Below are 15,025 nucleotides of genomic sequence, written 5' to 3'. Positions count from 1 at the left end.
GTGCAGTGTTGACAAGGGAAACTAGCCTGATTTGAATTATAGCAAGACAGATTTGGGTATAGAATAGGTTGCGAGGGAGGTCTTTATATTTAGACAGGACCTCTTGGGTTTGGATCCGTATTTCATGTAAAAAGATATATACCTTATTCGAGGAAGCCGTATGTTCTACAATGGGACATTCTTTGCAACTGAGGCTGTAACGTGATTGAAAATTGTTCATTCACTCACTGTAGTAATAGTCATGTGAAGGAGGTGAGGGAGAAATGATCATGAATTTGGGTTTTTTTTCCTTGAATCTTCAAGCGAACCTATGCTAAGCCCCTCATATGACGAAAACCACGTCAACTCATAACCCCCGAGCCCGCTTCAATGTGAACGATGATAATGATGCTAAACCAGCTCACAGACCCCATGCAAATTCCATAAGAATGCAAGAAAACGTAACTTCCAAAAAATAAAAAAAAGTCAAAAGAAAAAGACGAAAATCATGCCAAATGAACGAGAGGACCAAGAGACCCAACCGATAGTTGGTTCTGTTTCACGCAACGCGAAAAGTCTCCTTGATGGCAGCCCCCAGCCTCTGAATCGCCTTATCCATATCCTGCTCGCTGGCCGAGGCGAACGTAGCGCGGAAGAAGAGGTCCTTGAGCGGGGTGTCCTGCTCGGTGCGGAACCAGGAGCCGCGGGCGCAGAGGACGCCCTTTTCGATGCACGAGTTGAAGATTTCTTCCTCGATTTCGATGAGGGGGCGGGTGGTCTTGCTATCTGGGTGGGCGGCGTGATCTATTTTCAGCCATAGCTGTATAACGGGAAACGAAGGTGGTCAGTCTCTCGGAGCAAGTATTATCACACGGAGGGATATATATGTAAAGAAAAAGAGGCGTGAAGAACTTACAAACATGCCAGCAGCAGGGGGCGTCCAGCTCACGATATCACGGGGAAGATGCCTCTCGCACGCGGCGAGCAGCCAGTCGCGGCGCTGCGTGTACTCCATGCGCAGGTTCATCAGCCACTGGAGGTACCCCTCGTGGCCCCACGTCTCGTCGAGCAGCTTCCACACGGCGACCTGCGAGAACCCCGAGGGCCCCTGGTTCGCGACCTCGGCGTGGCGGATGAAGCGCTCAATCACCTGCGCCGAGGCCGTCACCCAGCCCAGTCGGGAACCGGGCACGAGGACCTTACTGAAGGAGTCCATCCGGAGCACGCGGCCGTCCGTGTCCATGCTTAGCAGGGAGGGGATCAGCGTGCCGAGGAACTCGTCGACGGAGGACGGGGGCGGGGTGGCAGGGGCCGAGGCATCGGGCCCGGCGTACGGCTGCATCTGGAGGAAATAGTAGGGCTCGTCTTCGATAATGTAGAGGTCGTGCTTCTGCGCCACGGCGTAGATGGCGCGCCGCCGAGCCGCGGACTGCGTCGCGCCCGTAGGGTTCTGGCCCGAGGGGACGGTGTACAGCAGATGCGGCTTCCTGTGCCCGCCCCGCGCCTCCGGGTCCCACGCGGAGAGCATCTCGTCCATGGCGTCCGGCAACAGACCTTCCGCGTCGACGGGGACGCCGACGGCCTTGACGCCGAGCGGGGCAATGGTCTCGAGCGCGGTGGAGAAGCTGTACTCCTCCGTCAGGACGGCGTCTTTGCGGTCTTTATCGCAAAACATGCGCAGCGTCTGCTCGAGGGCGGCGGTGCTGCCGACGGTCTGGCAGCACTGCCAATCTGCGTAGGGCGGGTTGTAGACGAGCTCGGTGTGTTCTGTGACGAAGCGCATCATTTGGGCGGAGCCGGTGGACTGGGTGTAGTTTAGGGCGATGGAGAGGTCGTATTCCGCGCGGCCTTCGGGGTCGTCGCGGACGTCGTATTTGCCGACGGTGATGTCTTGGCCGTGGGCGCCGATGGTGTCGGCCTCGGAGAAGTGCGGGGCTGTGGGGACGCGGACGGAGAGGGAGGCGAAGGGGAAGTAGGCGCTCGAGGGGAGGCCGCCGCCGAGGGAGATGAGGCCGGGTTTCTTGAGGTGGCGGGCGGCTTGTTTGAGGGAGCAGGGGTGGCGGGAGAGGGATTCTTTGGAGAGGTGGTCTTGAAAAGGTGTGTCAGTGAGATGAAAAGCTCAGGGAGTGAAAGGATATGTGAAGCTTACGATCCCATCGCTTTGATGTGGGTTTCCCAATGGCCTGTGATGAGAGGTCAGTACAACGTCACTTGAAATCTGAATGTACTGAGAAAGGCAGCATACGGGAGCTTTGAACATGTCGCTGTCTGAAGCGGCGGCCACGCCCGCAATCAGCTTGCCGGCCTTGGCCCTGCGTTCCCGGACGCCATCGAACGGCGACGGCTGCTGCCTCTTCTCAAAGGTTGCTTTCCTCTCCACGGGGACGGCGTCTGCCACGGATCTGTCACTCGATTTTGAGTGAAACGGGCGTTGAGAGGCAACGGGCTCCCAGGTCACCGGGGCGCGTTCCCGGCCCCGGAGCCGGAGATCTGTAAGTCGAGATGGGGTGCGAGGAGGGGCAGCAGAAGCTGATAAGGGCTCAGAGGAGGCCCGGCAGACGGAGCCATTGAGGCCACGGCGAGCAGCTCTCGAGTACATGCTTGCGGGGACCCGATTTGAGTTGTGAGGTGTTTAAAGAAGGAAAGTGTTCAGTGTGAGATTTCAAGAGGTGTTGTGAATTGTGTTGCAGGTTGTCGGTTACCTCAGCCCGAGTCCAGGGAGCTTTCGAGATAACAAAGGGCGTAAGGCGTATCTGACACTCTACACGCGGGCGCGGGTGCACCAGGTGGTGGGGCAGCCCGCAGCTACCCGCAGCTACCCATGACTCCCCCGCATTGTGCTACTGTTTGCCCGTAATTTTTAGGTAATTAGGGGTTCTCTGGCCGCTGCGGACGCTGTGAGCTTTCCCTTTTTAGTGTTGTTAGAAGATCATTTTGGGACTCCAGTTACCAATGTGCTAGGTTGCGGTGAGGGGAAGGAGGGAATCGCCGGCCATTTGAGGAGGGATTGCGTGACGCCGGTTGCGGATCGTAATGGTGGACCCAAATCATCCGGCTCCGTGTGGATACCCGTGACGGGGCCCAGTCCGGGGTACTTGACCGTCGGCCGGTTTGCGGGACCGTCGTGAACCGGGTGTCAGTTCACACATAGCAGTGGGTCAGACGAGATCAAAAATCATAATGGATAGAGTATCCGTCCGGGATGAACGGCATTCGAGATTGAACCATGTGCTTCTTTTCGAAGCGCACAGAAGCCCGGCCTTCCGTCGAGTCCAACAACAACGCCAGCGCACGAAAATCCCAGACCGCGCAACGGCTTCCATGGGTCACGGGCCTGTCGCTGAAAAGTGTCAGTCACCATTAGCTGCCTGCGCCCCCGTCCGAGACACCTGTCCGCCAGACGTACGGATACGCAATCGTCACGAAGCCGGATGTGAGAGCCGGCGCCCGTGGACATCGAAGCCCGAAGAAGGCCCCCTGCCTGTTCGTAGGTATCCCACACTCATGCGAGGCCTCGCGTCCCGCGTTCCCGAGCCCCCGTCTTGCGTACTCCGTACCTGAATATCATCGTCAGAGATTTAACCCCATTTCAGCTACCATGACTTTTTTACCAATCCTTGGATGTTGCTGCGGGAGAGGGGTCCTCACAAGATTCTGGCACCGAGTCGGCGGGCCTTGAGTCCTGGCGCCAAGGGTCTGGCGGAGCCCCAGCCACCCGTCGTTCACCAGCCACGCCATTTTCAACGCTACCTACCAACCAATCAGGACTTTGGAACTCATCCCAACCTCCCCTCGTCTCAACTTTCTTTCCAGGGCAGCCAATCCGAGTTGGACGGACAACGAACAGGGAACACCACATAGCGGCACCGCGGAACAACGGCCATTGATTGCTGTTCGTCCAGCGCAAGAAAAACATGGGAAAACATCTCGATGTTGATGTCCCTTCATTTCCACCCATCGGCCACCCCCCCCCACACCCTCTTGGTAGGTAGTAGGGTACTAGGTTTGGCGGCGCATGGGTTGATGAATTCTCTTGGACTATTTTCCAAGGCCCAAGGCCCGAAAAAAATACTGCTTGGAACCCAAGAGGACAAGAGGGAAAAAAGGCCCTGCACGGCCCGATGACGCTACTGCAGCTGCCAGTGGCTGGGCACATGGAAAATGATTGGGAACATGCAGACAGCTCACATCATATAACACCAATCTGCCGCTGCCATTCTATCACGGCCCGCCCGTGTGATGTACAATTTCCCTTGTTCTTGCTGCTGCCAGTTCCTCTCCCTACCTCACGGGCTCACGCTTACTCCTGTCCACCCACCCCCTCCTGTTGCCCAAGTGCGACGTGCCACGGACTTACACGGATCCTTGTCTGCATCTTTTCCCTGTGACGTCGCCAGCTCCCAACGGACCTTGGCTTTAGGTCGCAGCGGGCCTTTTTTTTCTTCTTATTCCTCGGCGGTTCAACTTGGAGATTCTCTTCAAGTGGGAGGAGACTTGAGTTAACCTCTCTTCCTCTCTTTCACCGACGACTTCACCCTCGACCTCCCGAGTCCCTGTAACACCTCCCCCTCGATCGACTGGCTCTCTGCGGTGGAAACCCTCACATATCCAAATCACACAATGTTCTTCTCAAGAAGACTATTCGCCGGCCTGACGGCGTTGGCAACAACAGCTTCAGCGCAGACGTATTCGACGTGTAACCCCCTCCAACAAAGTAAGTCTCAAACTGCCGTCACACGATGCCACCCAAACAAGCAACATACTGACCTCTCCCCGCTCTTCAGCAACATGTCCCGCCGACACAGCCCTCGGCATGGCCATCCACGTCGACTTCACCCAAGGCGCCGTAAACTCCTTCGCCGCCTCGGGAAACCCAACCTACGGCTCCGACGGCGTAACCTTTAGCGTCGCTGCCTCGGGCCAGGCGCCTCAGCTCATGTCCCTCTTCTACATCATGTTCGGCCGCGTCGAGATAACCCTCAAGGCCGCCACCGGCGCCGGTATCGTCAGCTCCCTCGTCCTGCAGTCCGACACTCTCGACGAGATCGACATGGAGTGGCTCGGCGCCGACCCGACAGAGGTGCAGTCAAACTACTTTGGTAAAGGCGACGTGACGACGTACAACCGGGGCCAGTTCCACCAGACCGACAAGAACAACCAGGAGAATTTCATGAAGTACACCATTGACTGGACCTCGGAGCGCATCGTCTTCTCCGTCGACGGCACCGTCGTCCGCACCTTGAAGGAGTCCGAGGCCGATACGAACCAGTACCCGCAGTCTCCGATGCAGGTTAAATTCGGCTCCTGGTCCGGCGGCGACCCGGCCAACGCCGCCGGCACGATTGACTGGGCCCGCGGGCCGACAGATTTCTCCAAGGGGCCCTTCCACATGGTCGTCAAGGATGTTTCGATTACGGACTACTCGACGGGTAAAGAGTACAAGTACACCGACACCACGGGTAACTGGGGCTCCATCCAGGCCGTCGACGGCCAGGTCAACGGGAACCTGGGGAAAGCGGGCCAGGTCACCTACACGGCCAGCGCGGCCGCCGAGACGGGTAGCCCAGCGCCCACGGTACCCCGCGGCGGTATCGGCGCCGACGAGTCGGCTTCCGCTACGCAGACGGGTTGGCCCTGGGTCGCGAGCGCGAGACCTACGGGCGGTTCTGTGCCGGACGGCTGGCGCATGACGTCCGAGGGCAAGATTATCCCCGACGGCGCGGGCAACTCGGTGCGGCCTTCGTGTTTGATCTTGGTGGTGTCGTTTGCTGTTGGTGTGTTCGCTTTGATGGGGCGGTGAAGAAGATGTAACGATACCCCCCCCTCCGCCTGGAGAGGTGTTTCTTTTTTTGGATTTTTTTACATGATGTAATGGAATATATGCGACGGGGGGATGTTTTCTGGTTTTCTGGAGGGGACACGCACGACATTTAGAAAATGGGATGGCTCACCTCAAAAAAGGGCCTATGCATCGGACGGCGTTTTTGGGAGGCATCAAGGGACGGGAAACCACACGAAGTGGATTTGAAACATTTAAGACGCATTACTTTTGTAAATAGAATAGACGCAGCTTTTCCCTGCGTAAAGAACCATTCCAACGCGCGTGAACCGGAAAGCAATCATCGAACTGATCTTTGCAATTGATCCCTTTGGATTATGATTTCTCGTCCGCTTCGAGGAGCGGGCTGCTTCAACGGGGAACCGAAGCGGGTCGACGCGGCTACGCTACTAGAACGTTTCTGCATGCGTGACATGATATCTGGCGTTGTGGCAGAGTGGTCTAATGCGCAAGACTAGAAATCTTGTTCCTTCGGGAGCGTCTGTTCGAATCAGGCCAACGTCGATGTTTTTTTGCATTTTGGACTATGCCTTCGTGGTCTTTAATAGATCTCGAGTGGCGGCACTCATTTTTCATTTTTGTGTTTTATTTTATTGTTCCTTCTGGCTTGGGTGTGGCATAGAAGCCATTTTTGTCTTTGCATGTCGTATAACTGAATGATTGGGAAATACCGCCTTACACTTTTCCAATTCCCATAGAGGTTAATCCACCAACCCACTCCCAATTCACTCCCTCATCACTTCGAAATCACCTCCAAAAACTTGTTCCGGTTTGTAATCTTGACCATTGATTAGGTTCGGCGTAGCCCAGAAGCTCTTCCATGACCCCGTAAGCAATAAAGCAAGCTACCTGTTGCCGCACCCCAACCTTGGGGAAACGGCTTGTTGAAACTTGACATCACATCTATGCGACACTCTAAAGTTGCTGAAATCGCTGTTATTTTAATTAACTAAGCTAGTCTAGTCTGCTGTGGCCTGTTTGTGGCTCTATAGCAAAAAAGCGTAATCGGCGGACGATGGCCCCCAGGTCACCATTCTCTACAAAAGCTCCGTTTTATCTCTTTAGGCAACACCCCCTCCCTTCGCTGTATGCATTGGCACTTCCTCGCGCCCTCAACCGCAGCTGATATATACCTTTTCTTCCTTGTCGTCCTGAGTAACTTGCTTCAGATACCGAACCGGGCCATCGCGTAGAGTGGTCCCTAACTGGCAGGGCGTCCCAGGCCCGGGTTAAAATGCTGAAATAGAAATGCTTTTGGTACAAACAAACAAATACAGTAAAAGTGACGGGGTACGATGGGGTTGGTTCAGCAAAGCAACTGAAATTCTGGAAAGAACGTAATCAGAACTCCCAGTCATCATCCTCGACGGACTTGATGGCCCAGCTGAACTTCTCGCGCAGCGTCTTGGAGAAGAACTTCTCAATAGGAACGTCAAACTTCTTGGCAAAGACAACCGTAAGGCGAGGATCAATGTAGTTCTGGAATATGTTAGCTTTGGATCTCTTTCAGCCAGGCGAATAACTTACGATCTTAGAGGTGCTCAAGGCAACCTCCTTGTTGCCATCACGATCAGCAGCCTGAAGCTCCAAAGTCTTGACTCTGTCATCAATCTTCTTGGCCTGCTCAACGAGCTTCTCAACTGTAGGGCCTCGGCCTTCCGGCTCAACCTTCTTGGACTTGTTCTCTTTCTTGAACTTGGCGGCAAGTTCGTCCGCAGCCTTAAGGCGCTCCTTACGCTCCTTATCGGGGAACGGCTTCTCGCCATCGGCCAGGCGCTTCTCGTTATCCTTCTGGAATTTCTTCTCAATCTTGGTGCGCTGCTCTTCCACCAAGAACTTTTGGTGCTCGAGGATCCACTCGTCGGTCAACTCTTCGGGGCGAGCAAAGTATTCGGCACCCTTCTTCTTCTTCACCTTGTTGTCGATTTGAAGCATCATCTGCTTCAGGCGCCATTGCTGATATCGGAGGCCCTTGATGCGGTCGCCGAGCTTCTCCATCTGTGCCTCGTGGGCAGCACCGACCGTGCGCTTGTGGTTGCAAAGAATAGCCACCTCACGGTTGCAGTCGTTGTACAGCTTCACCTTCTCCGCAATCGTCAGGTTCTTGTGATCGACTAGCTTCTGCAGGAGAGTGGACATAGTGAAGGACGCGTTGTAGGTACGGAACACCTTCGCTGTCAGGCCCGGCATGTAGTTCTTGAGATGGTTGTTCAGCTGCGTAGTGGTCAGGCGGTCGAAAATATCGTCACCGTCAGTCTTGGGCGACTTCTTGAAGAGCTTCAGGTTCTTAAAGACCTGCTTTTCAACAGTGACCTCATCGTAGAATCGAATACTGTCCTTTCCGAGGAAGTCGAAGATGACGGTATTGGGCTCGCGGAGGGTGATGTGCTCATACTTGAGAGAGCAGCAACCGACGGTCTCGGCTTCGTTCTCAGAGTCCTTCTCGTTGCCAGCTCTGAGAGCAAACTTGTCAATCAGGTACACGGCCGTGGCTCTTTGTCGGTCCGCCATGACCTCGCTCTTGAGATCCTTCGTGTAATCCCTTCGAATCTTGTCGATGTGCTTCTTGAGTTCTCTTGCCTTTTCAAACTTCTTCATGTCGCTCTGACCCTTGATTGCACTGGCAGCGCCAAGCATCACGTACTTGTATGCACCGTTGATGTTCTCCTGCCACATGGCCAGCCAAGTAGCCTTGTTGTCGTGAACAACCGCCTTCCACTTGTGGCCCTTGGGCGGTGTCGGAACCTTGGCATCCTTGCCAATATTGATGGTAATCTGCTCAGGATACACTCGCTTCTTGAGCTTTCCAGTCTTTGGGTGCTCGCCACGGCCGCGGAACAGACTCGGAGGTTCAACGCGGAAGTTGCCAACCTTTTCCTTGCGGCCATCCCACTTGCAGTACATGAAGGGAGCTTCCGTTTCATCCTTCTCAGCCTTGATTGCCTTCTTCTCTGCAGCTGTCCGGTTCTTTCTGATGGCGCTCTGTTGCTCGTAGTAATTGAAGATGGGCTCGAAATCCATCTTCATAAAGTCCTTAATGTCGACCTTATTGCCTTGCTTGTCGGTTGCATGGCCTGACTCCTTGAGAACAGCCTTGAAATCGTCGAAAAAGTTCTTCTGGAAGACGGGATTGTCGACGTTGTGCTTGGAGTTCAGCATCGCTCCGAAGAAACCGGCAACTTCTTCAGCCTCAACTGGTAGGTTGACCGGCTTGCCATCGTACAGCAGCCTGACGTTCTTGGGAAGGGCCTGGTACTCGGGTGGGAACATGACGCCGTTGTGCTCCAAGGTCTTCCACTTGACGCTGTCGTCCTCCTTCTTAGGGGCGTTCCACCATTCGTACTCTTCCTCCTCTTCATCTTCAGGAGCCTCGCTTTCCGCCTTGGCCTTTGCTCCCTTTTTGGCTGGTGCTGCGGCAGCCTTGCCCTTTGCTGCCGTAGCCTTGGCCGGGGTGGCCTTCTTCGCTGCAGCCTTTCTTGCGATGGGCATATCGGAGTCGGATTCGGATTTAACTCCATTTGACTTTCTGGCACCGTTCGATTGGCGCTTCTTTGCTCCCGACCTGGCCAAAGGCACATCGTCGTCGGAAGACTCTTCCTTTTTCGCCTTCTTCGGGGTTGCCTTCTTTGCCTTGGCCTCGCTGGCACGAATGCTGCGAGCCTCCTTGGCGGCTGCCTTCTCAATGTCCGCCTTCTTTTGCGCGAGCCTGGCGCCCAATGGCTGATCATCATCAGAGGATTCGTCGGGCAAAGCTGTCTCCCGGTAGGAAGGAGGCAGGTTCTTGCCCCTCTTCGAAGTGAGAGGTTCGTCGTCCGAATCCGTTTCTGGTGCCTTGACCTTGGTCTTTTGTCGCTTGGCCTAGAGTCGCTGTCAGCCTCGGACTCCGCCACCGTCTGTCTGCCTGCCATGTGTAACCTACCAAAGGAGCATCGTCATCGCTGTCTTCGGTTTCGTCCTTGTAATTGACCTTGGGTAAGGATGAACGAGACTTGCGCTTGCCGTTCGTCGATGGGCCATCGACGTCCATCGCATCGTCATCCTCGACGGGTCCATTGCGGATAGAGAGACCCGGCGGGGCCGCTCGTGCCTTGGAGGCGGTTCTGTCCATGGCGATGTCGTCGGCTTTCGATATCCTCGATGCAGAAACTGTCGGTGATCAGGTCAGAAGGCTGTTAAGTTTTCCTTGGGTTTCGTAGGCAAAATCGGGATGCAGGAAGTACGCGACGAGTCAGGTGGGTTCGCTGGGGCGAGAGGAGGGAAAAAGTGACACGTCCGGCGTAAAGTGGCAGGCGCGAAGGGTAAAGCGTCCGAAAGCGCAAAAGTTTATGTTTATTAGCGTACTTACTATGTCCGTTCGACCTCGCAAGAGGTGCGTCGTCGTCTGAGGAACTCATGGTGGGAAAAGGTCTCGGTTCGCGACGTTTACGGACGGTTAAGTAAGAACTGAATCGCAAAGTCCAAAACCGGGGCTTGGTGGAGCAGAAAAAGTTGTTATAGAAGCCGATCCGCGCGGAAGAATCGCGTAGGTATAGAGGCAAGAGCCGGATGGTTGGAAAGGCCGCCACTTGATGAGTTGAAAGACGTAGGGAAGGGCACCCACGTCTCTGCGAATCGAAAGGGAAGACGAGGTTTTTTTTTTCGAGGGATCGAGGGAACGAAAAAAGAAGGCCGGGGGTGGGAAAGGCGTCGAAGGCCTTCTAGCTACGAGCGAAACTTAATGGGGCTGCCCCTAGGAGTCTAACTGTCTAGGTAAGCCCGGGTAGGTAGGCACAGGTAAGCGGGTGGCAGGTGCTGCAAGGACACAGGAAGGCCCGAACTAATCCAATGCCTGCGCCACAGCTTCACAAGGCACGTGACCGTCCTGAGCCACCCGGCTGCCGGTCAAACTCAGTTAGCCGGGAAAACGAGGTGGATGGAGTCGGGTGCGAAGACTGCTAGCCGGGGAGGAAAATAACCTCGAACCTACCAATCTCGCTATCCCGAAGCACCGTCCGACAGCCTCAATTGATCTCGAAAGCGGTCGTGGTCAATTGCTCCCCACAAACGGCAGAGGCTCGATCTTCTTAATACCTCAAACTTCACAATGCTTTCCCGGGCGGCGAGACCAGCTCTGCGAGCTGCAGCTGCGGCTCCCTCGCGGTAAGTCGGAATCCACACCTTCCTGAGCTCGGAAAATCGGAGGAAAGGGACAACACGTCAGACAAGTGCCGACGGTCGGCCATCAACGATGAAAGAGGACGGGACTCGAGGGACATACTGGGAACGATATCAATTGAACACAAAAGAGAGAGAAAGGAAAAGAGATAAGAGCTGTCATGCTGATTGTGCGGCGTTTCCAGAGTTACGGCCAGCGCGCCCACCAACGCTGCCAACTTCGCGACCCTCCGTGAAATCGAAGGCCGCCTCAAGTCCATTCGCAACATCGAGAAGATCACCAAGACGATGAAGATTGTCGCCTCGACCAAGCTCAACCGTGCCCAGAAGGCCATGTCCGACTCTCGCGTCTACGGCGCCACCTCCAACAAGGTCTTCGACTCCGCCGAGACCAAGCCTCTCGAGGGCGAGGGCAAGAGAGAGCTCATCATCATCTGCTCCTCCGACAAGGGTCTCTGCGGTGGTATTCACTCTGGTCTCTCCCGTACCATCCGCCGCGAGTTCGCCGAGAAGAACGCCACCGCCGACCTCGTCATCCTCGGCGAGAAGTGCAAGGCCCAGCTTCAGCGCACCAACGCCAAGGACATCCGTCTCTCCTTCGCCGGCGTCGGCAAGGACGTCCCCACCTTTGCTGATGCCTCTGCCATCGCCGACCAGATCGTTCAGCTCGCTGGCGACTACTCCTCCATCAAGATCCTCCACAACAAGTTCATTAACGCCACCAGCTACGAGCCTGTCACTATTGAGGCATTTTCCGAGGAGGCCATCACCCAGTCCCGTAAGCTTGCCCCGACACGAATGAGATTGATACTGGACGAATTGAACTAACATTGGATTCAAAGCCAACTTCTCCGCCTTTGAGGTCGATGAGGAGCTCATCCCCAACCTCCGCGAGTACGCTCTTGCCAACTCCATCTACTGGGCTCTGGCTGAGGGTCACGCCTGCGAGATCTCTGCCCGTAGAAACGCCATGGACGTACGTCACTATCCTCCTTGACATAGCCCTTGCCCAGATTAATACTTTATACTGACACACCATGACAGAACGCCTCCAAGAACGCTGGTGATATGATCCAGAAGTACCAGATTCTCTTCAACCGTACCCGTCAAGCCGTCATTACCGGAGAGTTGGTTGAGATTATCACTGGTGCCACTGCCTCCGAGGACATGTAAAGCGGGTTTTTGGCAAAAAGCGCGCGCATCAGATAGAGATGATTATTACCTCTCTTCCCTTTGTATCAAGCTACCAAGGGCGGCTAGTTTAGCCCTCAGTGTACCAAATCCTCGCGAATACATCCTGATCTAGAACATGGATCGGTTATTTTCATCTATTTTAAAACCCGAGATCTGCAAAGTCTATGCCGTTTGATAAACGTGTTGCCATTTATTGCTTTACATATACTCTTTTTTCGAGAGGGCCTTATGTACGGGAGCTACAGTAATTACTGTGCAGAACACTGAAAAGGTCAGTCTGCTACAACCCTTTTCAAGTTCCAACGAGAGCAAATATGACATGTATGGAAGGGGTATGCAGAACTCCTCGACACCGTGAACGAGCAAAAACAATCAAGACACCCACCACCACAGACGAGCCCCCCGAATGCACCCTTCCTTGCCCTCCATGCAAACCCATGTATAAAGAATAGCAACCGGCCTAAACCCCATCAATGGAAAACCTCAGGGTGGTGAAGAAGGACAAAACACCCCACCCCTCGTCCCACCGCGCCTGGTCAAGTAGAAACCACCCATCCGTCAAAACTCCATCTCGCTGCCGTCACTTTCGGCGTAGCTGACATGCTTCGTCCTGCGGTACTTTTGCGCATTAATCTCCCGCTGCCGCGCCGTAGCAGCACTATAACTATTCCCACCACCACTACCACTGCCGCTCCCTCCGTTCTGCTGAAGAGGCACGTATGGGTGCTCCCGGTGATACGCGCTCATGGTCTCGACGTACTCTTTATCCCACCGCGCCGACGTCTCCTCGTACTGTTTCACGGCCTCGGCGTACGCCGTCTTCTGCGCGGCGGCCTCGTCCTCGAACGGCTTCTTTTCTTCTACGGAGGCGGCTCGCCACATCTTGGACGTCATGACGCGCACCTCGTTCGGCGCCGTCTTCTTCTTGCTGCCATTGCCGCTGCTGGCCGCCACGGCGCGCTCCTCCTCGCATCGCTGACGCGCGACCTCGAAGAAGGCACGGCTATAGAGGAGGTAGGCGTTGGCGGCTACCTTGGCCGGGCGTACGGGCCGTTCGCCGATTTTGGATTTGGTGTGTTCCCAGGCGGAGAGCTCGTAGGCTTCCAGACGGACTTGTTCCGGGTCCTTGGGTCCCTCCATCTCTTTGCGCTTGTTGGACACGTTATTGTTTCCTTTCCGTCGGACGAGGGGTGTCGGGACCTCTATCGGGCCGAGCATCGACTCGAGAACCTCTGACGCGGCACGGAGTCCCGAAAGGTAGGCTCCGTGGACGGTGGCCGGGTGTGTGCCGATTGTGTGCTCACCGGCGAAGAAGAGGTTGCCGATGGGGCGCGACATGGCGTCGTAGTCGTCCGGGTGCATCTCCGGTCCGGCCGAGGAAGTAGCTCCCTCTGGCGAACCTGTCCGAGGCCCAGCGGGTGACCACCGACTCGGTGGGGTACGGTACGCCGAGGCCGAAGACGCTGCGTAGGACCTCAGTCGCCTCGGCGATGAGGTCCTCGTTACTGCTGTGCTCCGTATCGAAACCGGCGTCGCCGGCCATCAGGGCCACTAGGCACGGCATACCGGTGGTCTGCGTGACGTTGAACCACTGGAACAAGCGGCCTCGTGAAGAGCCGTAGTCACTTTGATTCAGGCTGTGGCGGTTCGGAGCGTCTCGCAGAACGCCAAAGATGTGTCTTTGAGTATCCCAGAAGGGCTGATCATAAACGAGTACAAGCTTGTTGAGCACTCCGTATCCTATACGGGTGACTGCTTCCGTCTTCCACTCAGGCAATGGCGGGTCGAACGCGATGTTGCCGTGTTTCAAGACTCCCAAAGGTATTGTCGAGACGACGTAGTCTGCGTCGATGGACGTCCCGTCCTCGCACTCAATCGATGCACGCCCGTTATTCTGTGGCTGGTACGTGATCTTCTTGACCGCGGATTTCGGGCGGACGTCGAGAGGAGTGGGGCAGTGCATGAGGCCTCTGGGAACGCTTTGGTAGCCACCTACAATCATGGTGTGCTTGCCTTCCCACTCATTGCCAGCGTCAATGTCCCAGCCTCCTAGACTAAGATTATGAAGATTTGTAGCGTTACTGTATTCCAGGTTCGCAACGTGCCAGTTGATGAGACGATGATCTTGGGCAGTCAGGTCGACAATATTACGGTATTGTAGAACGGCCTCGTCCATCACTGAACCAAGCGTTGCCGCTGGCAGAGAAACAGCTTCGTTCAGATCAATATTGGCGTCGTTTGCCAAACCGGTCTTCAACGCCCATCCCATTGTCTGGGCTTTCTCCGTAGCCTTGAGGACACCTGGTGTGCCAGGCTGGGTGTGGACGCGGCCAGTGAGCTTATCTGACGAGACCGGCACCAGGTTTACTCGTTCGGGGACATTTTGTTGTGAAACGGGCGGCGCATGTGGGAGAGCCGCCACCGCTTCCTCAGCTTGGTGAATTGTCCGGTGGCCGTCACTCACAGCGTCTCGCGCCTCGTCAATCAAGTCTCGGTTGCCCTCGATTAGCTTGGCGGGCTGTGACTTGAACTTGTATTCGCTGACACGATCCAAGCAGTCATTGTAGAGCCTCTCTACGAGCTGGTCCCTTGCAAAGTCCACCGGCTTGCCATTGGAATCGTAAATCGTCGTTTCCGATCTCAGGGCACGGTATGGGAGGCACAATTGCGCACGCACGAGAACGTTCATCGGGTTGCCGCGTTCGAAGCCAGTAATGATCATGCCGCCCATTTCGGCGGTAAATCGTTCCCCGTCAAAGTCGGGTAATGGCAACGTCGGTTTGGTTTTGAACTCCCTCGAGTAAACCCTTCCACCCACTCGTCCACGCCCCTCCAGTACCACAATTTCAGGCACCGGTT

General features: G+C 55.5%; 5 protein-coding genes and 1 non-coding gene across 6 annotated transcripts; 3 read left to right on the top strand and 3 right to left on the bottom strand.

The window, feature by feature from the left end:
- Positions 1-538: 538 nt before the first annotated feature.
- ARO8_1 (Aromatic/aminoadipate aminotransferase 1) lies at positions 539-2,578 on the bottom strand (the record flags this gene model as incomplete). Its single annotated transcript, XM_053187483.2, has 4 exons — positions 539-799; positions 896-2,067; positions 2,129-2,162; positions 2,225-2,578. The coding sequence occupies 4 exons, from the start codon at positions 2,576-2,578 to the stop codon at positions 539-541; spliced, it is 1,821 nt and encodes a 606-aa protein (XP_053054987.2).
- A 2,021-nt stretch (positions 2,579-4,599) lies between these two features.
- CRH1_1 (transglycosylase) lies at positions 4,600-5,779 on the top strand (the record flags this gene model as incomplete). The annotated part of the gene is made up of 2 exons (XM_065756533.1): positions 4,600-4,693; positions 4,764-5,779. The coding sequence occupies 2 exons, from the start codon at positions 4,600-4,602 to the stop codon at positions 5,777-5,779; spliced, it is 1,110 nt and encodes a 369-aa protein (XP_065614902.1).
- Positions 5,780-6,240: 461 nt separating this feature from the next.
- On the top strand, positions 6,241-6,322 carry N0V96_002473. Its single transcript has one exon. It is a non-coding gene; the product is annotated as a tRNA-Ser (tRNA).
- An 837-nt stretch (positions 6,323-7,159) lies between these two features.
- TOP1 (DNA topoisomerase 1) lies at positions 7,160-9,926 on the bottom strand (the record flags this gene model as incomplete). The annotated part of the gene is made up of 3 exons (XM_053187485.2): positions 7,160-7,297; positions 7,346-9,676; positions 9,738-9,926. 3 exons carry the CDS (start codon positions 9,924-9,926, stop codon positions 7,160-7,162), a joined length of 2,658 nt encoding a protein of 885 aa, XP_053054989.2.
- A 975-nt stretch (positions 9,927-10,901) lies between these two features.
- On the top strand, positions 10,902-12,145 carry ATP3 (atp3 gamma subunit of the F1 sector of mitochondrial F1F0 ATP synthase; the record flags this gene model as incomplete). The annotated part of the gene is made up of 4 exons (XM_053187486.1): positions 10,902-10,957; positions 11,158-11,750; positions 11,815-11,948; positions 12,017-12,145. The coding sequence occupies 4 exons, from the start codon at positions 10,902-10,904 to the stop codon at positions 12,143-12,145; spliced, it is 912 nt and encodes a 303-aa protein (XP_053054990.1).
- A 579-nt stretch (positions 12,146-12,724) lies between these two features.
- Positions 12,725-14,897, bottom strand: N0V96_002470 (uncharacterized protein; the record flags this gene model as incomplete). The annotated part of the gene is made up of 2 exons (XM_065756532.1): positions 12,725-13,555; positions 13,614-14,897. 2 exons carry the CDS (start codon positions 14,895-14,897, stop codon positions 12,725-12,727), a joined length of 2,115 nt encoding a protein of 704 aa, XP_065614901.1.
- Between the last annotated feature and the right edge of the window lie 128 nt (positions 14,898-15,025).

The sequence above is a fragment of the Colletotrichum fioriniae genome, assembly GCF_027942845.1.
Source record: "Colletotrichum fioriniae strain IMI 355084 chromosome Unknown scaffold_2, whole genome shotgun sequence".
NCBI lineage: Eukaryota > Fungi > Ascomycota > Sordariomycetes > Glomerellales > Glomerellaceae > Colletotrichum > Colletotrichum fioriniae.
The sequence above is the reverse complement of the archived record's forward strand: the minus strand, read 5'-3'. Positions and strand labels throughout refer to the sequence as shown.